Below are 25,688 nucleotides of genomic sequence, written 5' to 3' on the forward strand. Positions count from 1 at the left end.
GGGGGGGGGGGGGGGGGGGCTTGGGGGTTGGTCGGTAGGTCGGGGTAGGGGGGAATGGGATGGGGAGGTGGCTTCGGATGGGATAAGACCGAGAAGAGGAGGAAGAGATCTGTCACTTCTTCGCCTCCTCATCCAAAAGCACAGAACTCGGGCCTCTGGCGTGGCCTGGGGCGTGGTTATGAGCTTAGCCACCAAGTAACGAAACTCGTGTCCCCGTTTTGAGACGGTTGACGTTAAGAATGCGCGGAATCTCCCGAGTCGCATCGCGCTGTCCGATGGGTGCTCTTCGAGCGCTTTTCAGAAATACAAACAAGCAGTTGTCATTTACGGGTGGTGTTGATCATATTATTTTTTTTTTCTGAACGCTATGTATATGTTTTAATTTTAATTTTAACTTTGGCAGTTGGTTTAACCACAGATTGGCTTCAAGCTTCCACAATGCTGTTTACACACCATCGAACGTGTTCGCAAGTACTAATCTTGGCTGTGACATCACGGATGGGAACCATAAAAGGGTGCAACCGAAAGATCTCGTCGCCAAAAAAGCATGGGAGAAGGCCAGTAAAGGGTGGCGGAGGAAGGTGGAAGAAACAAACTGAGTCAAGAATGACGAAACAAACAAACAAACAAAAAACAAAAAAAAAACAATTGACCCACTAGGCATCACAACATGTCACCGTGCTCCCAGCTAAAGAGCTTCCTTCTCCTTGGGGAAAAAAAAAATGTTCAGGGTGATAGGGTCCAAAAAAAAATCGGCAAGAGTTATTACTAATTTCGGCTCAGGGCAAAAAAAAACTGCCCGATTCGAAATTAAAGTCGTTAGTCAAGTCATCCCTGCAGGAATTCGCGAAAGATCGGCCGATCATTTAATTATTATTATTTTTTTAACTCGGGAGAGTCGGGGGGAAAGCAGAAAGGCCGAAGCCCGTACCCGAAGGCCTGCAAACACCCAAACTAATGAGAAAAAAGGCCGATCCTTCTAATCCTTCGTTGGATCGCTTCCACTGCGACGGACATAGTCTAATGAACGGAAAGCAGCCTTTGCTTGGAACTGCGACCGTAACTCTGCCAAACGAAACAAGTCCGAGGCCATCGAGCGCACTCCTCGTACGGAACGGCGGTAGGCCGCTCTTCGTCGTTTTCATCGTGGCCAAAGGGACGGCCCGAGTCGTGTGCCGCGGCTCGTCTGCGCGTCATGCTGCCGTTGGGACTCTCGCCGCTGCTACTGCTGCTGCTGCCGGTCGTGCCATGCAATGGGTTCCGGAAGGCCAAGCTCAGTCCAAGGCTGGAGCTGTCGCAGTTCTTGCAGAACGTTTCCTGGCAGCACGATCCTCGGCTCTCCAAGGCACTGAGGCAGTCGGTGCTTGACATCATGGAGCGGCGGCCAGGCCCTGACCTGTTCCGACGACAGCGGGCACCGTTCCGTCCCGTCGGGGACCTCCAGATATTCCGCAGTTTCAGCCCCAGGGGCCATCTGCAGAGGCCCGGCATGGTGCGACGCGGCCCCGCCGGCGGCTCAGCGCGGCAAGCCGCGAGCCGGCCGAAGATGAAGTTTGAGAAAGGTGAGCGCCACTTGAATTGCGTTCACCTCTCGGCTCTTGAGGGAATCGCCGCATGTAACCCATCTCGATATTGAGCGTTGGACCGTCTAGACAGTAAACCCTTACCAGATTATCATACTAGCGGTTTTAAGGGTGCACGAAGTATTGCTCTTTATAATGCTCGATAGTAGTAACCGATATAATAACACCAGGGCGGTGATAAGCGTCTCCACTCTGGGAACATTCTGCCATTATCAGTAATTTAGTACATTGCCAACCGTGGCTAAGCATAAGTAACCGATGACGGAGCCAAAGAAGGGTTATAAAGTGAGCGCTTTTAATTTTTTTTAGATATACGGCTCGTTACGCTCAAATACACGAGAGGAAAGATCTGTTCCGCGCCGTCTGTTGCACGTGAACGTTTGGGCTGATGTGCCGTGTACTCAGTCTGGTGTCTCTTGCCCTTGCTTAGGAAAGCCTCACATCTATGAGAAGCGAAGCGAGAAAAGCGTGGATCTGTTCTGCAGTGTTGCCTATCAGGCACAGGTGTCCATCTTCTGGACGCTCAACGGGAAACCGCTGGAAGACTACGACTCCCTCTCCGAGGAAACTGTGCCAGAGGGACGCATATCCAGCTTGTCCATTAATACCTTGACGCGACTGCCCACCAGGACTGGTGTGTACACCTTTAACTGCACTACACTGACGGACTACGACCTGGCCACCGTGCATCTGGATGTCTCGCTCCCTCTCAGTGATGAATGCGGTGGCCAGCACAATACCGATTGCGCCGAAAGAATTGCCGTGTGCAGGGACAAGAGTTGCGTCTGCGAAGGCTACTACAAAGTAAAACTGAATTCTGTACATGTGACCTGCCGCAGCGAGGCCTTTCTGGAGACACCTTGCATGTATGACGAGCAGTGCCTGAGCACCAGCAACCACAGCGAGTGCACCAGCCGTGGTTGGTGCGCCTGCCTCAAAGGCTACGGTCGCACCGAGGAACAGAAGTGCGTGCCCAAAGTGGGGGCTCGCTCGCGCTGCAACTCGGAAGACGAGTGCGCAGACTACGACGCTACTTGCATCCTCAACCACTGTACGTGTTTCAGCCACAAAAAGGAGTTCGGCGACCGGTGCATCAACATCGCCGAGCACATGAAAAGCCGCAGTGTCAATCCGAGTGTGCGATGGATCACCCTTTGGGGCTTGGTGCTCTTGGCCGCTATGTTCGACGCCGGGGTCTGCGCCTAGGGCTGTTACTTGGCTCACCGTGTACATAGGAGTGCGGGCCTTCGCAGCCTCTGGCCTTTTCGTTGGGTGCCTCCGCAATCGTGGAGGCTACTTAGCGAAGAACATGCACGACGTCCTTTGCAAACGCCGGTCGGTGCTCCGGGGAAACACGACGGGTACCGAACGAAACGCACTGTTCAAACTGTCGGATAGCCTCATCATTGGACGAGATTTTCTTCGTCGGGAAGGAGAGTGGTTGCCAGTGGTGCATTCTGTTCGAATATCACCTGCTTACGCTTTAGTGTTCACGTAAAATAAGTAAATTAAAACTATATCTCCACAATTCCTTATGTACTATTGAATGTCTAAATGTCTGGTTACTACATTACCGTTACAGAGATATCCTTTGATGAAGGGACAGTGAATGAGTTCGGTTTTTGAAAAGAGTGACACTGACACGCTCCAAAAAGTTTTTATTTATGTTCTGCCAGGCGATCTATTATGGTGTCAGAAGATTACCCAATCAATATTTTACTACAGCTTCACGTATATATTTAATAAAGCGAAAAAAAAAAAAATAAATAAACGCAACTGCTCGAAATTGAAACCGAAGCTGGACTGGGGAGGAAGAAGAAATATAGAGGAGAAAGTTGCCAAAAATCACGTGGCGGTGCAACTTTTTTTTTTTTTTTTCTTTAATTAACGTATTTGCAGACTTTCAAAAGTCACAAAAGGTGGGTGTGATATTTTCGCCTATTTTTAGTATTGAGTGTATGCCTTCGACAACGTTACTAGAACCACTCAGTTGGGAAACTGCCATAGAGACTGCTCTGTAAGAGTGGCCCCGATCTGTCCTCCAGAACCGAGCTAATGGCGAACACAACGCCGCCATTTCTCCCGCAGCGGCCACTCGAGAACTGCACGTTACTTCTATTTTGGCTTTAATCGGCCATTTCGGCGCCGAAACAGATACAGCTTACAGGAGTGCCCCCCGTCTCCCCAGCGGACGCCCCGCGATTTACTACCGAAGTTAAAATGCACCTAGGTCGGGACGCGCTACCTGAAAGCTCCGCTGAGGCATGGTTGTATAAAAACAATAATAATTGTTCCGCAAAACCTTGCAAACTAAAGATTATAAAAACATTACGCGCCCTTCATTTTGTACTAAACTCCAAAAAAAAAAAAAATTCATACAAAAAGAGTCTTTTCCGTTTGTTTTCACACAAAAACATGCTTTCTAAAAGCTCAATGTGACGACAGTACAGACAAATGATAAAGAGTGGCGCTGTTGTCGTATTTAGCTCGGTCTCGGTGGACGCCAGCTGCCCAGGTTTCGACGGCGAGTTTCCCAAATGAGTGTTTTAGTAACGTTGGCCTTCGATGACCCACGACTTTGATTATCTCTGGTAGTTGTGTCTAAACGATAGAAAACGGCACGTGACCACGGAGAAGAGAGCGGGTTCGACTTGGCTCGACTCAATCCGGCCAGTTCTCGATCGGCGGTTTTCGGGCAAAACGAAAACAAATTTCGAGCCGCAAATTGTGTTCTGGGTAGTTAGGCTCTCACATGTCACGTACAAATAAAAACTTTGGCGAGCATAAATATCCTGTCAGTGTCCCTTTAACACACAAATTAAACCGCTTCCCAGAGCACAACGTTTCCGTGCTTTTTGCCATACGGAGGAGTTCGTGACAGATAGAGCATTGAATGAACCCTACAACGACATAGTAGAGAGTTTTAGTAGATCGTTCCGATACCTCCGATAGCCCCGATAACGATACATGCACAAGGGAGGCGGTGGCGGAGTATCGGGTATCGTTATCGGAGTCATGGGAACGATCTACTAAAACTCTCTAGTATCAACATAGGAGCTCTGCCGCTCATTGGGACGGTCATTCGCTTCAAGGGGAGATGCGGCTCGAAAAACGGCAATATTTCGTAAAATATATAATTTTGGCTTTTATGGTGTTTTATTTTCTTCGAATCTTCATATTTTATGCATACATTATAGAGACCGGTTGTGATCGCGAAATTAGTCAAGTAAGTATTTGAAGACCTCTTGGCAATCCTGAACGGCATACACTTGAGCCATTTTTCTATGCGCATTTCTTCAAATTCTGGCGTCACCTGCCATCACATGTATGTTGAGACGTAGGCCTAGCCATCTACTCCAAAGGAGGGTGCCTTCATGTGCGCTTTGCTTAGGGTGGAGACATCTGGCCATTTTGTTCCCACTTTTACATTTATTTTTTGTTCAGAAGCGCGTGAAAGAGCGTGTCTCTGCACGCGTCTGTGGCGCTGACTGTGCTATGGCGACATTTTGTTTTCGTCGATTTCTTTGTATTTTCCCCGTGAGCGCGTGCTGTCGGCATCGGGTACTACAAAGGGTGGCATCACTCTAAACCGAAGGTCATTGAGGCACCCTACTCCAACGCAGTTTCCTCTAGCTTCAATTTATCACGAAGAACTATTACCAAAAAATTATTTTTACCTCTGCGAGGGAGTGTAGTTACACATCTACGGTAACATTCGAACGCGTTTCTCTTTCATAACTTCATTTAGAATGTATTATATATATATATATAATTAGGTGACTTTTGTTAGCCCTTTGAAAATGATGTTTTTGCAATTTTCAAATTAAAAATAAAATAGGTCTCACAAAATTAATTAGAACCCGAGCATGTTGGTACGATTTAATTTTTTATACGCGAAAGAATAAACAAATTGGAACATTACATCTTTCAACTAGCAACAAGATCAATGTTTCATTATTGTTGCTACTTGAAAGATGTCATGTTCTGTGCTCCGTTCTATTTGTTTATTCTGTCGTGTGTAAAAAATTAGGTATCACAAGATTTTTGTTGTTCATTGCACTCATTGGTTTAAGAGGGAGCGAATTAGGTTATTTTGCTTTCTATGGAAACTCATCATAAAAAAAAAAAATATATATATATATATATATATATATATATATATATATATATATATTTTTTTTTTTTTTTAAGACGACGAGGGTGTGCGCTGGTGCTACTCCGCGTGTTTTTTGTCACCCCTGAGGAACAAACCAAGCTGGTATTGAAACTTTATGAAAATTAAAAAGAGCAAAAGACAAGGATAAGAGAGAGACAACACAGGACAAGCGCTTACTCGCAACTGACGTTTTAATTCGGAAGATGAGGAAGATGAAGAACCCTAACGTTAAATGTTAGAAATATTCATGAGAAAGGAGTGAAAGGATCTGAAAAGACTGAGAATTGAAAAAAGAAAAAAAAAGAAATTAGTAAAAACAATAGGAAATGGTGGGCATGATTAAAGTAACAGTGAAAGAAATGACAGTGAATATATTAAGAAAAAAAGAAAGAGGAAGGTAAAGCAAATTAAGAATATCTAAGGAAAATATTTCATGTACTCTAATTCTTTTGATGACAAAGTCACCGAAGGAGCACTGATGCAGGCGTCTCCTTTGGTCGCAATCACTTCAGCCTCAAGAATTTCTCGAGTTCGCTTATCTGGACACCTCTTCAGGATCCTTGTGCTGGACAGTAGCGGGGCTCATCTACAGTCCCTCACATGTAATGTTTAACCAACTAGGCCAACAAATCATTTTGGTATTGAAACGTCGGGTTTCCTTTCAAGATTTGGTTGGGGCATATTTTTTGTACTTTAAAGCTCACCCAACCAGGCAGATTTCTGTCGAATATGCTAACTTTCAGGTCTTTTAAGTCTGTTGCCATGCACCGCTTGTGCGCAAGAACACACTTTTTCTGCATGTGCATAGCATCCAGCAAACGCACACATACACACAGACACACACACGCACGTATGCATGCACGCACGCAAACAAACAAACAAACAAAAAGCCAGGTTATTTGAAAACTAGATAAAATTTCAATGTAAAATAAAATAAAATAATAATAATAAAAGTAAAAAGAAATGTATTCTCCTTGCGCACGTCTCCTTAAGGAAAAATGAGCTTTTTAAATAAAAGAAAAACATTGTTGATTTTTCAGAAATTACATTTTTGAGATTTTCACAGTTCAGAGTATCTTCCCACAAAATATGAATGCTGAATTCAATCTCTAGCTAGTCTAAAAACAAGTTTCAAGTCTCAAGTAGCTCGATTGAAATGATAGAGGGCATTCACTGGCGGCCATAGCTGTGTGCGTAGCTTTTCAGCGCCCGGCGAGCTTCCTTAGTGCTTTTGTAGTGTGCATTTTCCCACCATCATGATTGCCGCTCTTGGGAACCTATAAGTGTGAGCTCGTTCTGAGCGTGCCCAGGGAACAGTGCACTCAAATATCGCGTCCAGTGGATTTTCTCAGCTTTGCCTGTTTTGTCAAGTCCCAATGCCTTGCGGGGGAACTGAACTACATCCCTAAGTTCTACTTTTTGCCCTAGTCAATAGATAAAAAGTAATTATCCCAATTATTTTATTTTCGCAACTGATTTATTTGTAATAGGTAACACCACCTTATAAACATTTTAGTAGCTTTAAGATGTGTGATGGACCCTTGGGAATCCCTATGTATAGTCAGAAAGAAAGATTTTTAGTGAGAAATTATCCTAACGACCCGTAAGACATTACCAAATTAGGATGCCATATCTTTCGTTTGAGAAAATATGTTTGAAATATGATTGCAGATTCAAAATTAACATTAAGAGATACATCTTAGCGCGCGTTTATCGCACGTAACTTTGGTGCCAGGAGAGGGCAAGGGCAGCAGTGATACCGATCCGATACCCTCGCCCTCTCTTTGACAATAGTCGCGGTTAAAGGAGCTGTGCAACGATATTCAATTGGAATGTTTTTCTCTCTACACGAGCTTACTGGCACACCTGGGACTCAAGGATACTCACACGCAACGCCATGGGCCAAGAAACTCCTTTGTCGCGGTGTAATTTCAAGGACAAAAGCGATCATTTTCATTCAGTCTCTCCTTTGCAAAATTTGATGACGTAACTCGGGGATCGCAGTACACCCAAGTGACGATATTTGAATGCGGTTCATAGATTGGACCCGAGCATTGCGTGGGCACTCGACTTAGGCTCGTGACAATTGCTAGCTCGAGAAGTATTCGGGTTGTGACCCGTGTCCAATCGCTGCAACGACGACAACAGCCGAGCCATAACAATGTCTGGAACTCAGCGCGTGTCCTGCGCTTTGCCAACCCCAGCGCGTGGCTGTGATCAACACTGGCGGCATATAATCGGCTCCAGATCACGTGGCCGCTTGTTCTGGCTTCGAGTTGAGGGGGTGAACGCTGCTCGTTTTTCTTTAATTTTTTTTCTGGGACTTGTATTGCGTGGGGTGAAAAACGAACGCGTGTTTCATAGGTCATTAACGTTAGGGATCCGTTTTAAGCGGTATTTGCGCAAAGTACAAAAATTGTTGCATAGCTCCTTTAAGGCGCACCGCGTTTGGCCAGTCGCGATTGCGCTGGGCTTCATGTGATCGCGCTCCTCGCCACCTGCTCTTTCTCACCTTCGGTCGCCCGTTTCCCCGGCGTTCACGCACTTGCGACTTCTTAGGACCGGAGAGGCTAAAGCGCCGTTCACATATATGCGACCGAATACGACCGAGAGAGACCAGACCGGGTTTTAAGCCTTTAGCGACGTCTTAAGCTCCGCTGCAGCGCATCCGGTCCTAAGACGTCGCAAGAGGCTTAAAAACCGGTCTTGTCTCTCTCGGTCGTACTCGGTTGTAAATTGCCATTTCCCCCACGCCAAGGGACAACCCCTTGCCTGCATAATGAGATTTTATTTTCTGGTAGTGCGTCACTTCACGAAACCAGTGGCCCCCGGCGGCTGCAGAGGGCCAGGCCGACGACCAGGACGGCAGTGCCAATCTCTTGAAAACGGTGCAGGGAGACGGCGCTCGAATGGAGCCGGTTTACTGATCTGCTGATGACGACGCAATGGTCACCCTCTTCCACGGAGTCCGAGTTGCATGTGCAGTGGCTCAGGATGCAGCTGGCATTGAAAGCCTTGCACTGGGCATCACTATCGCAGCGCGAGTTGACGCCGGTTTTCTGCACGCATAGGTGCTGCACTGTACGGCCGTAGCCCTTCTTGCAGGCGCACCAGCCCTGGTCAATGCACTCGCTGTTATTGGTTGTGTACAGACACTGATCGTTGTGGTAGCAGGGAGTCTCCAGGAATGACTCCGTGCGACACGTGGAGTGAACGGAGGTGAGCATAACTGGATATGGCGCGGCGCAGATGCACTTTCCGTTGCTGCAAATGGCATGCCGGTCGAAGCAGTTGGCAGGCGGGCAAAAGTCAGTCAACTGAGGCGTCAACACGTGCTTGACGTCCTTCTGTGTCAAGTCCACGGTAACGGCGCAGTGGATCTCGTACTTGCCGGACACTGTGGGCAGCTTCAGCAAATGGTCCACCTCAACAATAGACACCCGCGAAAAGAGAGTCTTGTTGGTAGCGGGTTCAACGAAGCTCTTCATGTCCACCGTCTGCATGGAGTCGTATTCCTCAAAGGGCTTGCCATTGAGAAACCAGTGGAAGATGACTTGGTCTTCGAACGCCACAGACACGTAGAGGGAGACCTTGTCGTCCCTATTCAGGTCTTGCGCCTGCACTGTAAGGTACGGCTTCTTAAGTACGTATGACAAGGAGGTCAGGTTGATCGACTTTCGTCCCGCCAACACGACATTATTCGAGTCGACTTGTGAAGATGAGTTCTTCTCTACTGCTGACTGATCGGCGGCCACAAGTTCCTCGTCGTGGCGCCGTATGTGGCCCACACCCTGCCAGTCGTCGCGGCCTTTCTTGCTGCGCAGTGCGTGCGAGCGTCGAAACCCTCGTGAGTAGAGCTTCTCGATGTCTCTAAGGAAGATCTGCATCTTTTCGGAATTGACGTCCGCCTGGAGACTAGCCGCCCCCGAGGCGTCCATGATGTCGTCATCGTCATCGTCATCGTCGTACTCCTCCTCGTAGTCGTCCCGCCTCCCGCCGTGGAGCCTTGCCGAGGCCTCGGCCCTTTCGATTAGTCCTTCGACAAGCCCCCGACGGTGATCCAACCCGCTGCCACCCGAAGCACCGAGCAGAACAGCCGCGGGCTGCGGCGCCCCATGGCGCTCGGTCAATGGCTGCTGGCTTTCCTTCCGGCCGGCCGACGCAACTGGCCACGGTTCGATGGCGGGTCGTGCTGGTTCCACGACGTCGCTCGACGCGGCGTCCTGGGGGGCCACTGCCATCGCCAAGAGCAGCAAAAGGGCAATTGGTGCCATCTGTGTGGGCCGGCCGCAACGTTCGCGGAGGCGCGGGCTGACTTCGGGAGACGCCGGACAAAAGCGCTCTCGGGAACGCCGTCAGAACGCCAATGATCGTGAGCGCCTGCTTCTTGCTCGGGCGCTCGAGCTGGGCTGCTTCATCCTCTCTTGGAACTCGCTCGCTCTCAGATTGGATGAAAAAAAGGGTTTAAGCATGCCGAGAGTTGTACTGGTGTGCTTTGAGCGACTGATCCATTCCACCTCCACATCAGAAATTCTGGGCGTCACTTCACCTTTACATCATATTTGCCCAATTTTCATGGGCGTGCTTGGGAATGGATAAGCAAGGAGAGAGATAATCAATATTGTAGCTGTAAGAAAGAAAAAAAAATAGAAGAGGAGAAAGAGAAGGACGAAACGGGGGGCTTGGTCGAGTGAGCCAGAACAAGGCTGTTCATCAGTCGAATAATAAACCGTTACAATTTGGTAGCAGAGGTGCGATGCCAACTGAAATGCGTCAAGGACCTCTGTACGTCGTCAAGAAGGGAGCTTCCCGGTGAACCGTCTGCCTCGAACCAGCCACGAGATGACATCACTTCGCAGTCGGCTGTGGCACCAACGGACACTCACACGACAGTGGTGACACTCGAGGTCCTACAAGGGTTACTGGAACAACAAACGTTAGCAATCATGGCCGCTACGCAGCAGCAGTCAGACAATTTAGCTGCAAACTATGCCGACATCGTTCGCCGAGTAGCTGCTCTGGAGGCGCTTGGGCAACCGCCACAATTAACCAACAGTCGCCGCAATTGAGCAGGTTTCTTCCCCAAACCAGACTGCACCACCTGCACTGCAGCGTTTCTAGTTGAAGCCGTTTCATAATGAAACCCCTCTGGATCCTTACCTACACCAGGTCGGCATATAATTGCCGATGCAACCCACTGGATCGAAGATGACAAGTCACGCGCTGTCATCGCCCAACTTGATGGCCCGGCGCTCAACGCGTTCCATGCACTTCAAGACACTCGTCTCAAGGGGTGTCCATTGCAAACGGGACACTACAAAACGCACGACTCCGACAAATCGTGAAAATTGAAGCGGGCTTGAAGCGGGCGCGTCCGCTTCAATTTTCACGATTTGTCGGAGTCGTGCGTTTTGTAGTGTCCTGTTTGGACACCCCTTCACGCACACACTAGTCAAAACCTTACGTGATGGTTTTGGTGATGACCACTTGCAACACGCATACTACGTAGAACTCCGGTCGCGACGCCAACAAACAAGTGAGAGTTTCTCCGAACTTGCACCAATCTTAGAACGCCTAAGCTACAAGTAATTTTCGGGAGCGACACCCGATACCTTGAATCGTGTCGGCACGGCCGCGTTTGAGGACGCTATAAGCGATCACGAAGTTCACAAATTTCTTCGCCTGGCAAGACCGGATACAATACAAGCAGCTGTTATCCACGCCATGGAACTAAGCACTGCTCAGTGGGTCACCAACTGCACGCAGCCATCAACATCCCACGGAGTCCAAGTACAAGCATAGTCAATCTCACAAGGGACTCGCCCGCATGTTGCGTCCCATTCACGCAAAAATGCCGACGGGTCGTGCTACCGGTGAGGACCTCGTGGTCATTTGGCATTTGAATGCGTGACTCATTCGGTCGTACGTCCGTTGAAGATTTTGTCGTTATTACAAATTGTGTCTGTCCCATGATTCTCGTGTACAACTGGTGTGCCGTTGTTCAAGAGAGCCTGCTTACTTCACGGGGCCCGCATGCTCGCGTCGCATGTCACACCTATGCGCCACTCCGACGGTTCTGGAATTATTTTACGAGTTTTTGGGCATCTTGCCTACTCTGTTCTCTGCTTTGGCGATTTTGTTGCAACTCCATAACCTTTTGGGAATCATGTGCGTCTTATGCGGTAGATAGAATGAAAGGCTTACCGCGCATCTTTCTGCAATCCACCTCTGTTCCTGAAAAAGAGACTTGGGATGTACGCATTCCTGCTACGACGGTGATACAGCCAGAGGCAGCCATGTGCGTCAACGTGCAGGCAAACCCGCCTCATCTTTATGGAGACATTGTCTTTGAGGCATCGCGGATTTCCAGACATGATTGCGAAGTGGCAGCACATGCATTGACTGCGAGTGCTGATGGTTTTTTCAGCTTCCTGATGATGAACCTCGGGCGTATACCCCTGCCAAGCTCAAACAAGGACAAGGCGTCGGCGAGTGGTTTCTTTTTCCTTCGTCAGAGCTTTTGACAGTTGCTGTCGATCACGCACGACAACCAGCACAAGCTTCAAATCAGAGTGACCAGGTACCTTGGGAGGTGTTTAACTTTGGGTCATCCCTCGACGAATTCCAAGTTGAACTTGGATTGAGCGCGTTGGTAATAAATTCAAAAATATACGAAAGAGTCAGACGAAGAGGACGGACAGGACACGAAAGATGTTTGTCCTGTCCGTCCTCTTCGTCTGACTTTTTCGTATATTTTTGAACCAAGTTCACTTACTCCAAGAATCTCATCGCAACTTACCGCACATAGATCCATGCATCTTGTTCAAGACATGATTGACACAGGTGAGCATGCTCCTATTCACCACCCATTAGGTCGACTAGCTCCCACAGAACACGAAGTTATACGAACACAGGTCGCTGACATGCTTAGTCAAGGGGTTGTCACACCATCCAACAACCCGTGGTCGTCACTGGTTGTCTTGATGCGCAAGAAAGACGGGTCTGCTCTTTTTTGTGTTGATTGCAGAAAGATCAACAGCTTCAAAAAGCAAGGCGTCTACCCCTTTACCCGTCTTTATTCGCTTGACAGATTACAAGGCGCCAGATACTTTACGACCCTTGACCTATTATGAGGGTATTGCCAAGTTCCGTTGAATACGAATGACGCTGAAAAACCTGCATTCTTAACTTCCGCTGAACTTTATCAATTCACATGATTACCACTTGGCCTCTGTAACGCTCCAGCTACTTTCTAACGGCTTATAGATGGGGTTCTAGGTCACCTCAAGTGGTCTATGGAGCGCGTGCGCTAAAGTTACCACTCGTGGAGCAAGCACAATGCCGGGGCACTCATAAAAAAAAAAAAAAAAAAAAAAAAAAAAAAAAAATACGCGGGCGTTTTACCGCACCCGCTAGCCTTATTGGGCAGGAGATCGAACTATAGGGGGCGCTTTATCGATTTTGTTGTCCCCATAGCTCGGTGTTTACTAACACACACAAAAAAAGAAAAAAATCTTGCTTTTAGCATTGTCTGGGCACGAGCGCTTCGCACTGACCAGTGCTTTAGTCGCGCGAGTAGCGGCCTTCGAATCGTCATCTTCGAGATCTCGAATAAAAAAACAAACAAGAGAATACGGTTTCTATTCCCCACAGCTAAAGCGTACCGCTAGAGGCGTGACTGCTCAATCTCCTCCTCGATACCCGCTCCACGAGTGGTAACTTTAGTGCACTATACGACGCTTCTCACACGCTCAGTCTTTCTGAAAATTACCGATTTAGTGGCTTTCGATGGCGCTCAGCAAGTTTCTAATTGGAACCATATGTCTATTTTTACAAATTAAAAAAAAAACAAAAAAAAAACTTAATTAGTCATTTTAATAAATTAGCGAACTCATCAGCGATCGCGCATTTTCTGACATCCGCCACCACGAGTAATGTGGTCCCGAGAAAATTATATTTGTACCTGGAATACACTAATTGTAGGAATTTTTCTCATTCTTCGCTGAAACACCCTGCGTAATATATCTTTTTCTCTTTTAAGACCCTTTGTAAAAGTCAGTCAAGCAGCAAAACAAAATTGCAAATTGGGTTAAGGGGATATTTATACAGCGTGTAGTTGGTCAGCCATTAAAGTTGCGACGAGTCACTCGCTGTAGATGAGCAATTTAGCAGTGCAGTACAACCGCTAGTCTGGGGTCTTTAACGTGCACCACGCAGTAGTGATACACGACCGCACGCCGGTGCGATGCTCATCCAGATCGAAACGGGCAGGGGTGGGGCTCGAACCCAGGATCCCTGGGTTCTGCAGCGCGAGCTTTCGCTCCACGCGCGTCGAGCTGGGTGTGCGCTTTAGCCCACTCGGCATTGGCGGTCGCCATTGCTTGGACACGAAGAGCGTGATTGGATCCGGGGCCCAGCCGAACGCCGACGTCACACTCGTGTCCAATCCATGCTCATAGTACGTGAGCAAGCAATGGCGGACAGGCATTGGCGCGGACTTTTGAAAGGGGGCTAGCCACGAAGAGAATGAAGTACACTGCCAACGAACAGTTCTTTAAAGGGGTCATAAAAACTGTTTGAATGTTCAGTTTAATGATTGCAATAAACCCCATGCAAAAAGAAAAGCGCCATCTAGTGTACTCGTGATCAATTATCAAATTTCCTCCATGCTGGAGGGTTCCCGTACCGATAGTTTCGCCCGAGGGACAATGGTCCCGGCGAAGTGGGAGTTGTAGATATGATATATGATCACCTGCTGCAAATTCAGTACAAATCCCTCAGACAACGTCTTCGATGAAGACCGTTCACTAACCTGGATGGCCCAGTTCGCTGCTCGAGTGACGAGTCTTGCGACCTCGTTGATGATAATTCCGTTCCCAGAATTTCGCGGACGTCTTTCTTTTTCTTCTTTGAACCGAAACTAAACAGCAACCCTTTGAGTGCACAAATAGATTGTGGTAATATCATGAAAACCGAGTTAAACGCAAATGCGCCTCGTCCACAACTAAAAGATGTGAAAAAAAAAAACAATATGGCGGCTTTTAATGGCATGATGATGATAGCTGGCAAGAATTTCGCGTATGGCCTCTATATGTCAGGTGTATTCCAGGTAATGTCAACAGAGTTTTAGCCCGAAGTTGCGCTTGCCCGCCGCACAAATTAATTGAACAGATCCAGCAACAATCACGCCGAGACCGATGACAGCGACACCCGAGACTGCAAAAAAAGCCAGCTTTTGATTGACGTAGACCGTGGCATCAACTGAGGCTCGTCAGGCGATTGGTCAAAATAAACGGAGTCCGCTCGCCTTCGTTTTCGATCGTAAATTCTTTTGAGCTCAATAACAACGAACAACATATATTTTCGCCAGAAAGGTTAACTGCAATATAAATAAGATAGTTACCGCCGAATTCATAGATCCCACTTCACTCGAACTTAACTTCCAACGCCCTTGAGTGGGTGTCATTACGTTTCATAAATGCCCCTTCACTCGAAACGCTCCCTCGCCTCGCACTTCACTCGGACTTTTCTCGAAAAAATTCAAGTGAGCGGTGGCACCGCCCTTCAACTACACTCGAGCCTCCCTTCATCGCAAAAGATGGCGGGTTACCCGGGTTATCGGAGTGATGCCGCTCGCAGGATCGCGTCTTTTGAGTTCGCTACTCGTGCGTGCGACCTTGTGTTCGGCGTTATGTACCCGCTCGGTCCGTCGGTGCCGCGGCGTAATCTATCGGACCGCCTGAACCCGATGGAGCTGTACAGTGACCGCCAGTTCCTCGCGAGATATCGCTTTACGAAGACGACGGTGAGGGAACTCCTGACGCTGCTGCCTCTCCAGCAAACCGGCGACAACCGAGGACTGCCGCTCACCCCCCTGCTCCAGTTGCTGGTCACCCTTCGCTTTTACGGCGCCGGGACCTTCCAGATGGTAGCGGGAGACCTGGTGCATGTCTCCCAGCCGACTGTCTGCCGCACAGTGAGGACGGTGACGACGCTCATCGCGAGGGTGCTCTTCCGAAGGCTGGTGCACTTCCCGGCTGCGTCGGAGTACCACGGCGTTATGCGCGACTTCTACGCAATGGGGCAGTTTCCTGGCGTCACGGGTTGCATCGACTGCACCCACGTGCGCATCAGAAGCCCCGGCGGAGATGATGCGGAAGTTTATCGCAATAGGAAAGGAGTCTTCTCCCTGAACGTCCAGGTGAGCTCATATTTCTTATACCCCCTTTATTGACGTAGCTTGCCTACTAAACTGCCAGGCTGGGAAGCATGGGTAATGCTCACGCAAAACGATTTCAGCTGTTCAACCCGATCATTGTAAAACATAGGGAAACCCTTTCATCAGCTGTGTTGTTGCTGCTTATTGTACACCTCTGGGCCCGCTCGAAATAGCCATTGCACAGCCTATACCTAGCTTGCATATGCGACGTTATCTACGGGCAACAGGCACGTAGCGAGCCCCGGGGGGGGGGGGGGGGGGGGGGGCAGTTGTTTCACTTGTTTTCGAGCATGAGCCAACTGGCCCAAATCGCCGTATTAATGCAATGTTATATACCTGCAGGCCATCACCGGCCCACAGCTACAGTTCTTTGATGTTGTGGCAAGTTGGCCAGGATCTGTGCACGACAGCCGCATCTTTGATGGCAGTCGTGCGCGTGCCCTTTACGAGGAGAGCAAAGTGCCCGGCGTCCTGCTGGGGGATATGGGCTATGCCTGTCTCCCTTTCCTGATGACGCCGCTCGCAAACCCTGGAGCGGCAAATAGTCCCGGAGGGAGGTAAGCCAAATCATCGGCAGAAGTATAAGATTTGTTTTGGTACTGCACTGACAACATCACTAATGTTTGTAATAGCAGGCAGTCATTGCCGGTGACAAACAGTTCTTCAAGCGTTTCATGGACAGATCACTTCGCCGATATCCAATGTTCTTTCCTACCTTGCCGAACCCTTGGCGGTTTCGACAAGGCTTGGTGCAAGCTCGAACTTGAGATTATTTTAGCACCGAGATGTTTCAATGGCGCCCTGTTATGGTTTCCATCCGTGACGTCACGAGTGGGATTTGCCTCGACGTGACGTCACCAGTTGTTATCCTGTCTACTTACCATCAGGTGCGACGACGACTTCGGTGGTGTGTTTAAAAAGCACAGTGGAAGCTAGGAGTCATTGCATTCCGAAAGTAACACCGTCAAAGCTGACAATCTGACAATGCTCATATGCCCACGGTTTGGCCAATCGTCGAAAGCTGACCGCAGCGGCGCTTTTGGTCGCGCACATCGCTAATGAACCATTTCCCCTAGCAGAGCGGAGCAAAGCGAGGTGTGATCGTGTGGTCTGTTTAAGACATAGCTTGCCCCGCCGTCGGTGGTTCATTCACTAAAAAGTAAATTCAGTCTAATTTTTCTTTTTCAGCATTAGGCAAATGAAAAAAAAAATCATAAGATTTGACGACCGCGACCACTAAATTCAATCCACCTAGCAGAAGAAAACGTTTGTCGACGAAATGTCGCAAGAACGAAAAAGTTTCCATGAGATGTCAACAGTATCATGAAGCCGTGCGTGCACGAAAAGTTGTCAATAAAACATATCTAACCTCGACAAAAGAATGTCAACCTGTTATTTCCATACTGAAAAAGAAAATACAGTGATTGCAAGTATGTTCCCAGATGCCTAAAAATCGATCACATGCCTTATAATTTGATTTAGGTACAACAAGGCCCAGATCCGAACGAGGAACTCCGTCGAGAGGGCCTTTGGGGTCTGGAAGAGACGATTTCCCTGTTTGGATATGCGGCTCCAGCACAAGACTCGCCACTCATGCAGCATCATCACCGCGTGTGCGGCTTTGCATAATCTGGGACGTGCAAGAAATGAGCCCCTACCTCCTCCTCCACCCCCGCCACCAAGTCCCAGGGCACGGAATGCCAGAAGGCGGCGGCAGCCACACCTGCCACCGATTCTCCCGGAGGACTCTCCTTCGGGTCTGCGTATCCGGCAGAACATCATTCTGCTGAGCTTTACGTGAGCTGCACGTAGGCTCAAGAGGCCCATCACACAGGCCATGAAGGTGAGGAGTCGTACTTCCAAGTGTGTGATACTTCAGTTTGACTTTAAAAGTGAACCATCAGTAAAGCAGGCATAGCAGTTTGAACATGATTTATTGTGCAGCCTTCTGGCTCAGCTCCTGCAGCAGTATGTTTTCCTTGATACACAGGAGCTTCATCTCCATTTCGTGAATGGCATTTCTTTTTTTCAGCTCGTCCTCGCGCAATTTAATTTCCATTTCATGCAGCGCAGCTCTCTTGCTGAGTGCGTCGCGGTGGTCCTGTTCAAGGAAGTTGCAGCGCAGGGCATGCTCCTGCTGGACAAAGGCCATCCTCATATCGTTTTCCTCTGCGAGGCTCCTTTCCAGCAGCGCCATACGTCCTCCGACCTGGCGGGCACCACTGCCCACAGCTGCTGCCGCACTACCACTGTTGCACGCTGCAGCAGCCGCAGGTGTAGGAGCTGGTGACCCTGCAGTAGATGTCTGGCTAATCAGGCAAGCTGCTGGGGCTGCTGCAGGTCTATCAGCGATGCAGGCAGCCGCTGGTGACAGTGGTGCACCGACGTCTGAGGCAGGCCCAGCTGGTGAACCGGGCTCCTCTGCAATTGAAAGAACACGCAGAAGTTATGAAGTGAACAATGGGACATACATGAAGAGTAGAAAGGGTTTTTATAAGTTTGAGATTGTATTTTTGTTTTTCATGCAGTTGCAATTTGAAGTATTTGATTTTTTTTTTCTGCTGCTGATCTAATGTGTAACAATGTTTTCATCCATTTTGAACCTGTGCCATAAACTAGGCCACTAGATCACTTAACCGTTTCCACCTTTTGGAGTGCCTGGTATAGATATTTCTTGGCAGAAATCATGCTATGATTATTTTAATACCCTGTGCTGTTTGTTTCTTTGTCAGGGGAGTATGGTCATTGTTAGTCTGCAGTAGTTGCCATGTACTGTTTTGAAGCTGTATGGAACCCAGCCCTGCAATGATATATGTTACCTTGTACATAAGTAATGTACATGCTGTTCGCACCATTTGTTCATTTTTACTAAATTATCTTGAAATTGAATGTTGTCATGCACACTTTTTACTTTGTTATTGACGACACAGTCATCTGCAACAAGATTAATATTAGATGAGATGGTTGCTGCAAGGTCATTCATGATTATTAAAAAACGTAGGGGTGCCAGTATGTACTACTGAGGAACACCAGGTGAAACATTTCTGAAGGCAGACTCATTATGATCTATAACCGTATCCATGCATATCCATGAGAAGATCAGTGGGTAAAGACGAAAAGGTACCAGTTTAGAAAGTACAGGTCAAGACATGGAAACGGTTCAAGCATTCTACCCAAGTCGGCATCAAGAGGGTCCTCCTCGCCGTCCAGCATCGGCTGCAGTAGTCGGAGAACTGGGAGGCTGCAGACCGGGGGCAGATAGGGTGCCCCATCGCTGTCCTCCATATTTTCCTGTCTGTTGAACACGTGTGAGGCCACCGCCCCAACCAGCACGGAGGTGGCGCTCATTGGCTTGCCAGGTGGCCCCCCTCCTAAAGGAGCAAACAGTAGTCAATCTAGGCACTCCAAGTTCTAATGTTATCTAAGATCTGTTTTCCTTTTTAAATATACCCCGATTTATAGGCATGCATTTGCTGATAGGGAATGTTCATCCCCTCTGCCCCATGCGTAATGAAATGAAATATTGAGCATCTGGGTGTTGTCAGTTGTGATCTACTGTACATGTCCGCCGCAAAAACTGCAAGTAGAATTACTGATTTAACTGTAGTATTATATCGTGCTGCGGTTCCGTTCATGCTGCTCCATTGTCAGGTTACTACGGTATTCAACTGACAGCATTAGGTTGCATAACCGACTTGTCTGCGCACGTTCACGCTCCATCCCCCATGACAGGTATTCCAGAAACAACAGTTCGAAACAAGGGCGAATTTGTGACCGACAGTTCGGGCTACAAATGTGACCCATCGCTCATTCCGAGGCACTTTCAGCGCGATGAGAAACCTGAACGAGAGACTTGCCTGTTTTGTGGACCTTGTTTTTTTCTTTGGAATGGTCCTTCTTCGCTTTGGCCTTCACATTTTCCCACCATTTTTTTAGCTGTTTCACGTCCCGTCGATATACACCGTGGTTGCAGTTATACTCGTTGCAGAGTCGAATCCAAGTTGCCTTTTTTTTGTTTAACGACGATTCGTCGGTCTTTTTACATTCGATGATTTTTTTGTACGTCATTACAAGTTCCATCAGTATTGCCTTTTCGATCTCTGTGAACCGCGCAGCGGGTGCCTTGGCCTTATCCATTACACGCTACGGAAATGAAAACTTTAAAAGAACAAACCAGCAGGGCAAGTGAACACGAAAAGGCAACGGCGGTGGTGGCGTTGGAACAAGGATATCGGAAGGACTTGGAATGTATTCAGCATGGATATTGATGGCTATATTGCTGGCCAATTTAGTTTGAAAGAAGATGCACGAGCTACGTTCGTTTCTGAAATCGCAACATGTTTGTTATGTGCTAATATTTCTTTATAAACACAAATTATGTAAACACACTAAGAATTAACTTACTTTTGTGGTCTTACGCAAAGTATAAATATAAATTTCTTTTCTACTCTCGCTCCCGGACGCATTCCGTAGAAGGGCTCCCTTCACTTGCTCGAGTGAAAGCGAAGTGCCATTTCAGAATGGTAAACCTCACTTCAAGTGGAAGTGCCCCTTCAACCGCCCTTCTGTAAGTGAAGGGTCGCCCTTCACTTGGCATGACTCGGAGGGAGATCTATGAATTCGGCGGTTAGACCGCGGACAGGTGCACTAAAATCTCGGAGCGCCTTTCACTCGCGAATATTGGGCAGCGACTGCCGAAAAAAAGTGTTTAATGTGGTAACAAGATTTTTTTTTTTTTTTTATGATGATAAAAAAAAAAAAAAAAAAAAAAATTGCGCATCATTGAGTTTTGTCCGTTTTGTTGCTCGATTCTTTGTTCCACGCTTGAACGGAGCTGCAGGAACTGTTCCAGGCTGATGTAGAGGCTGCCTAAGTCTGTGGCGCCCCCTGTCTGTAAATAGTTAGTTGATCCTGGGGACTAAATCCATTCTCATTGTTTGATACGTGTCGGTTACGGCCTCGCTCACTCCGCCCATAGGAACCGTGCGCATCTAATTCAAGCCCCGACCAGGGCGCCCCTAGCGGCAAACGGGTCCATCGCATCGGGGAGCTTCTGCCAGTCGCTGCGTTGGTTGTGCCTTGTAGTGGGTTAGCGTTGTAATTTCTGAGATGGCTATTCCGCACCAAGAAAGCCGCAACAATTGCTGTGTGGTCGGCTGCAACAGTACGTCGAAGATCGCACACGGCACGAAGTACTACATCGTCCCTTCGAAGCCGTACGGCCGTACGAGGCGGAGTACTGCGCGACCAGGCTACAGGTGCGACTTGTGCGTCCATACAGGTTAGTGGCGTTTCTTACCTTTCTGTTCGCGCTTTGTTTAAGCTGCTGACGAATAATACGATTAACTTTTTTTCTATTCTAGCGACGATGGAACAGAATCGACACCGACGGCAAACTCTAAAGTGTGCGGCAAATACTTCACCGGAATCGAGAAGCGGAGTGCGGTCGCCCACCTAAGCCTACACTTGGATGTTTCCATCAGTCTACAGGAAGATAGTAGTGGGAATCGCGGAACGGCGCGAAAAAAATCGCCCAGTTATTGTCAAGCTGATTCAGAAATAAACGTACATAATTACCACGGTCCACTCAACGCCAACTACATTTTTTGCGGGCACGCTTAATTTTGTTAGCGGAGTACGGCGCTCCGTGACATCCACTTGTCCGTCGAAACGGACCTCCTTCACGTCGTATACACGCGGCCAGATTCACGAAGGAGTATCCCTTCTTTATATTGGTACTACGGAAGAAGCTTTCTAGATTCGTAACCGCCTTAAACCCCGTCGTAATCACCCCGGGAACACTGTCCGCTGTGCTGCTCGTCGCCATTGCTTCCCCCCGATGATTCTGCACCGGCTACCGAAGAAGTTTTCCGGATTCGTAATCGCCCTCTGTCCTCTGTGGTGTTCGTTGCTTTTACTTCCCAATGATTCTGCGCCGACGGCACCGGCTACAGAAGGAACTTTCCGAATTCGTAACTGCCTTAAATTCCTTCGTAATCACGACGGGGACACTGTCTGCCGTGCTGTTCGTCGCCATTGCTCCCCGATGCTCCTGCGGCGGCTACCGCTAGGTCGCGGCGAACAATAGGCGACCGCCGCGACACGGCCGGCATGCTCGCTTCCTATACCTTTACGGCACGGGCCACCAGAACACCGAACATGGTGTCTGAAGTGTTAAATTACTCTGGACTCTATACACACGTATGCCGAATGAGTCCAGCCAGCAGTCGGTCGGCGTCAATCTGCGAAAGCCTTCGACTTTTCAAACGCAGGGAGCTGGCCAGTCTTCTACAGGTTACTAAAAAAAAGTAATTGATTACAACTACTATTACTCTTGGGCCTTGGCTAAAAACTATTCGATTAGATTACTTGATTACTCGACAGCAAAAGTAATTGGACATTACTTTAAGAAGTAACCGTTACTTTCCCGATTACTTTATTGTGTGAAGACTTAAATCTTTAGCGCTCATAACAATGAACTAGTTCCAACCTATATTTCACATTTTCAGAAGTACTGAAGAAGGAAAAACGGGTTCCCTCTTCGTGGTCGTTGCACCTTCACAATGCGGACCCAAGCATAGAATTCGTTTGAAGAAGTTTAATGATTTCGGCGTTCGCCAGTAAGGGGGGGGGGGGGGGGGGGGGGGGGGGGGGAGAGGGAGCGGAGGGGGGTTCTCAAAGTTTGCGTCGCTCATTTTTATTATTCACATGTGGATGAACTCGCATGTTATACAAAAGAGCAGCAGCTCCAGGATTTGAAACGGATCACGTGTAGTATATATTAGCGGAAGAGATCGCCCCGACCACTTCTCAACTCGAAACCTTGCTTGTCACAAAGACCACGTAGGGGAAACAGGGAATTAAAACTTTGGTTTGGGCTAGTTGGTCCATTACTGAATAAAAGGTTAAAAAGCGCGAACAAACGGGGACAATGAAGAAGCAACTGTCCTGTCATCCGTGTTTCTTTATTGTCCCCGTTTGTTCGCGCTTTTTAACCTTTTATTCAGAAATAGAGAAATATTTGAACTGGCTTTGTTACACTCTGCATCCGCTTTAAAGTTCTCCTACGGGCTGCGAGTAGGTACCGTAAGCAGGATTTTTTTTAAATTTCTGTGTGTGTGTGCGTGAGGGGGCTAGTTTGAACGAAGGACTTACAAAGCTACATCTGCTCCCTCAAACGTCTCCCTAAATGGCCTTCGTCACGCACTGGGGCTTTCCTGGGGCTTCCCACTCTCCGGTCCCAACTCAAAAAAAATAAAAAAAAAAAAAAAAAAAAAAACGGACATTCCGCAGAAACTGTACATGCAAAGGGGTTTACCTCGTTTCCTACAGCTCCGCAAAAAAATCTTTCTTTTTTTCCGTCCGAAAAAAAAAGGCAAAATTTAATTTTGTCATTAAAAAAAAAAAAGTGTGTGCAGGGTGGGGGGGGGGGGGGGGGAGGAGGAGGGGGGAGGGGGGAGGGATCCTGGGGAAAAGTAGTAACGGTTAGAAGTAATTTTTATTACTCCAAAAAGTAATCAGATTACTCTTGTGATTACTGCCTAATCAAAGTAATCCACTGACTGATTACAAAATTGCTCCAAAAAGTAATTGATTACAAGTAATTTGATTACTTATAATGCGTACGGTACAAGTCTGGAGCTGGCCCACCTGGCGATCGAGACCGGTCTACACCGTTGTCAAGGGTCTTAGTCAAGTGTCCCAAGATGTCCAGGTACTCTCCCTGCTTCATTGTATGGGTCCGGAGGCTCGCCCGCTGCTGGACACGTTTTCGCTCGACGAAGCGCCTCTCAAATGGTATGACGCGGTGGTTTCACGCTGTACCGTTTTACCGCGCACTTCGCACATCCAGTGGACGAGCTCTACGAGTCGTCGCGTTTCCACAAACACGTCCAGCAGTCAGACGGCAGCGTGGATGCCTACACAGAGCTCTGCAAGCTCGTGAAACGCTGCAATTGCCCGTCAGCGGTGATAGAGGAGCGGTTAGTTCGCGATAGGTTCGTCGTCGGCCTGCGAGACACCCCTCTCTCCAGCAAGCTGTGTCGGAACGTATGGCTTGCCAGTCTGAAGAAGCTGATAAAGAAAGAGCTTCTGCTCGACCGAGCATCGAGGGCTCCCGTGCGGTCCAGGTCGACGCAGGAATATATGTTGATAAGCACATACCACTAAATTCGAAAGTACAGGGTGTCACAAAAGAAAATCTACACGGTCTTTCTTACAGCAAAAATAAGCTAGGCATCGCCGAACGCTCATTCTCTGCCCAAAGGTAGAGCTAGAGGTCACAACAAGATGCCAAAGTTTCAGCCCGATTCGATAACTTAATCAAAAGTTATGTGATTTTCTGAAAATTTCAATGGGAAAATGGAGCTCATTTTTGCCCGTTTTCGGTTTCTGGTGCCAAAGAGCCCCATGTGTTCGAAAACTCCGTCGGCCGCCATTTTCCCATTGAAATGGCAAACAGTCTAGTGGCCTGAGCAGCAGTGCACTGTCCTGATGAATTGGCCATTTATTTGTAAAAAATAACGAAATACGTGGCACGCGCACAGACGCGACATTTGCACCGCAAACAGGAGCGTTAGCACAGCTGCCACTGGTATTATGGTTGGGGCCGTGGGACCGCCACCTTAAAGAAAAATATGAAGAATTGTAGTCGGGGCTCGAACCCATGAGCCTACATGTTACTCACTGAGCCACCGTCTTTTTTTTTTTTTTTTTTTAAGGCCAAAGTGTACTTGTTTTGTTATGCAAAAAATCGGCGGCGTTGTGCCCGAAAGATGGTCACACCAATACGTCATCAAGCACGCGCCTCAGAAATAAAACAAAAAGAAAAGCAGAGCAACGCAGATGCTTCGCCACGGAAGCCTGAGGGGGTGCTCAAGGTCAAAGCAGACGCGCCTCAGAAATAAAACACAAAGAAAAGCAGAGCAACGCGGATGCTTCGTCACGGAAGCCGTCGTGAAGGCGGCGGGGTTCGCAGCGCCTGCGCAGTGGGCGAGCGTGGAGTCAGCGCGGGAGCGCCGTGTGAAAAAGGAAGATGTAGCGCTCTGCCTGTAGGAATGCGCTGCGTGTACGAATGCGAAAAACATTTTTACACGTAAGCAGTCTTAAGTATCTCCGCCGAATTTTTTTTCGCGATTCTTTTTAAATTTAAATTTGACCCCCATGATCGCTTTCGAGGACCCCTGGGGGTCCGTGGACTACAGTGCGAGAACCGCTGCTCTAGTACTGTCACCAATTTGTTTTGAAGATGGGAATATGAACCGGTATGAAGGGTCATTGTTGCGGAGCCGAGTTCAAGTTAAACTATCTTCCTCAAAACCGTCACACGAACCGAGACGAAATACATTTGGGTTCGACACCGTGCTATACGACCAATAGGGAGTATTCACTGGCGGCGATAGCTGTGTGCGCGACTGCTGAGCACGTGCTAATGGCGAGCTTTCACCGTTCTTTTGCGGCGTGCATTTTACACCATCGAGGTGGCCGGTTTTAGCAACCTAATATTGTGAGCTCGTTTCGAGAATACGTTTTCTCACTCACTCATGCGTTCTACACAGCACCCAGAAATATGTCGTCCCGTTCTTGTTTTCTGCGAGGCAGCCGAGGTTCAGGCTGAAAAGAACTCACAGTCCCGTTCCGGGCGTCGGTTGTTCACGTTTGATATAGGAGAGCATAATAGAGACTCTTGCACGTCAGATTGAGCGGAGTGGCATCAAGTCCCGAACTTTAT

The 25,688-nt window shown here is 48.2% G+C and overlaps 4 protein-coding genes across 4 annotated transcripts; 2 read left to right on the forward strand and 2 right to left on the reverse strand.

Moving 5' to 3' along the window:
- The first annotated feature begins 875 nt into the window (after positions 1-875).
- LOC8036753 lies at positions 876-3,107 on the forward strand. Its single transcript, XM_002403368.5, has 2 exons — positions 876-1,562; positions 2,014-3,107. Exons 1-2 carry the CDS (start codon positions 1,196-1,198, stop codon positions 2,787-2,789), a joined length of 1,143 nt encoding a protein of 380 aa, XP_002403412.3. The 5' UTR covers positions 876-1,195; the 3' UTR covers positions 2,790-3,107.
- Positions 3,108-8,517: 5,410 nt separating this feature from the next.
- Positions 8,518-10,013, reverse strand: LOC8036754. Its single transcript, XM_002403369.4, has one exon. It carries the CDS (start codon positions 10,011-10,013, stop codon positions 8,550-8,552), a length of 1,464 nt encoding a protein of 487 aa, XP_002403413.3. The 3' UTR covers positions 8,518-8,549.
- A 5,213-nt stretch (positions 10,014-15,226) lies between these two features.
- LOC121046045 (putative nuclease HARBI1) lies at positions 15,227-18,139 on the forward strand. The gene is made up of 4 exons (XM_040499701.2): positions 15,227-15,940; positions 16,301-16,515; positions 17,441-17,801; positions 18,027-18,139. The coding sequence occupies exons 1-3, from the start codon at positions 15,338-15,340 to the stop codon at positions 17,757-17,759; spliced, it is 1,137 nt and encodes a 378-aa protein (XP_040355635.1). The 5' UTR covers positions 15,227-15,337; the 3' UTR covers positions 17,760-17,801; positions 18,027-18,139.
- LOC120837566 lies at positions 17,810-19,552 on the reverse strand. Its single transcript, XM_040207017.2, has 2 exons — positions 19,132-19,552; positions 17,810-18,379 (listed from the first exon to the last, which is right to left on the reverse strand). The coding sequence occupies exons 1-2, from the start codon at positions 19,304-19,306 to the stop codon at positions 17,892-17,894; spliced, it is 663 nt and encodes a 220-aa protein (XP_040062951.1). The 5' UTR covers positions 19,307-19,552; the 3' UTR covers positions 17,810-17,891.
- Positions 19,553-25,688: the final 6,136 nt, after the last annotated feature.

This window comes from Ixodes scapularis, unplaced genomic scaffold (genome assembly GCF_016920785.2).
Source record: "Ixodes scapularis isolate PalLabHiFi unplaced genomic scaffold, ASM1692078v2 PGA_scaffold9__187_contigs__length_104089568, whole genome shotgun sequence".
In the NCBI taxonomy this organism is placed as follows: Eukaryota; Metazoa; Arthropoda; class Arachnida; order Ixodida; family Ixodidae; genus Ixodes; species Ixodes scapularis.

Excerpts from the sequence above, each read along its gene's own strand:
- LOC8036753 (XM_002403368.5), top strand. The coding sequence starts at position 1,196 with ATGCTGCCGTTGGGACTCTCGCCGCTGCTACTGCTGCTGCTGCCGGTC. Across the intron at positions 1,563-2,013 it reads GAAGATGAAGTTTGAGAAAG|GAAAGCCTCACATCTATGAG; the intron begins GTGAGCGCCACT and ends GCCCTTGCTTAG.
- LOC8036754 (XM_002403369.4), bottom strand. The coding sequence starts at position 10,013 with ATGGCACCAATTGCCCTTTTGCTGCTCTTGGCGATGGCAGTGGCCCCC.
- LOC121046045 (XM_040499701.2), top strand. The coding sequence starts at position 15,338 with ATGGCGGGTTACCCGGGTTATCGGAGTGATGCCGCTCGCAGGATCGCG. Across the intron at positions 15,941-16,300 it reads TCTTCTCCCTGAACGTCCAG|GCCATCACCGGCCCACAGCT; the intron begins GTGAGCTCATAT and ends ATATACCTGCAG. Across the intron at positions 16,516-17,440 it reads GCAAATAGTCCCGGAGGGAG|GTACAACAAGGCCCAGATCC; the intron begins GTAAGCCAAATC and ends AATTTGATTTAG.
- LOC120837566 (XM_040207017.2), bottom strand. The coding sequence starts at position 19,306 with ATGAGCGCCACCTCCGTGCTGGTTGGGGCGGTGGCCTCACACGTGTTC. Across the intron at positions 18,380-19,131 it reads CCCTCTTGATGCCGACTTGG|AGGAGCCCGGTTCACCAGCT; the intron begins GTAGAATGCTTG and ends TTTCAATTGCAG.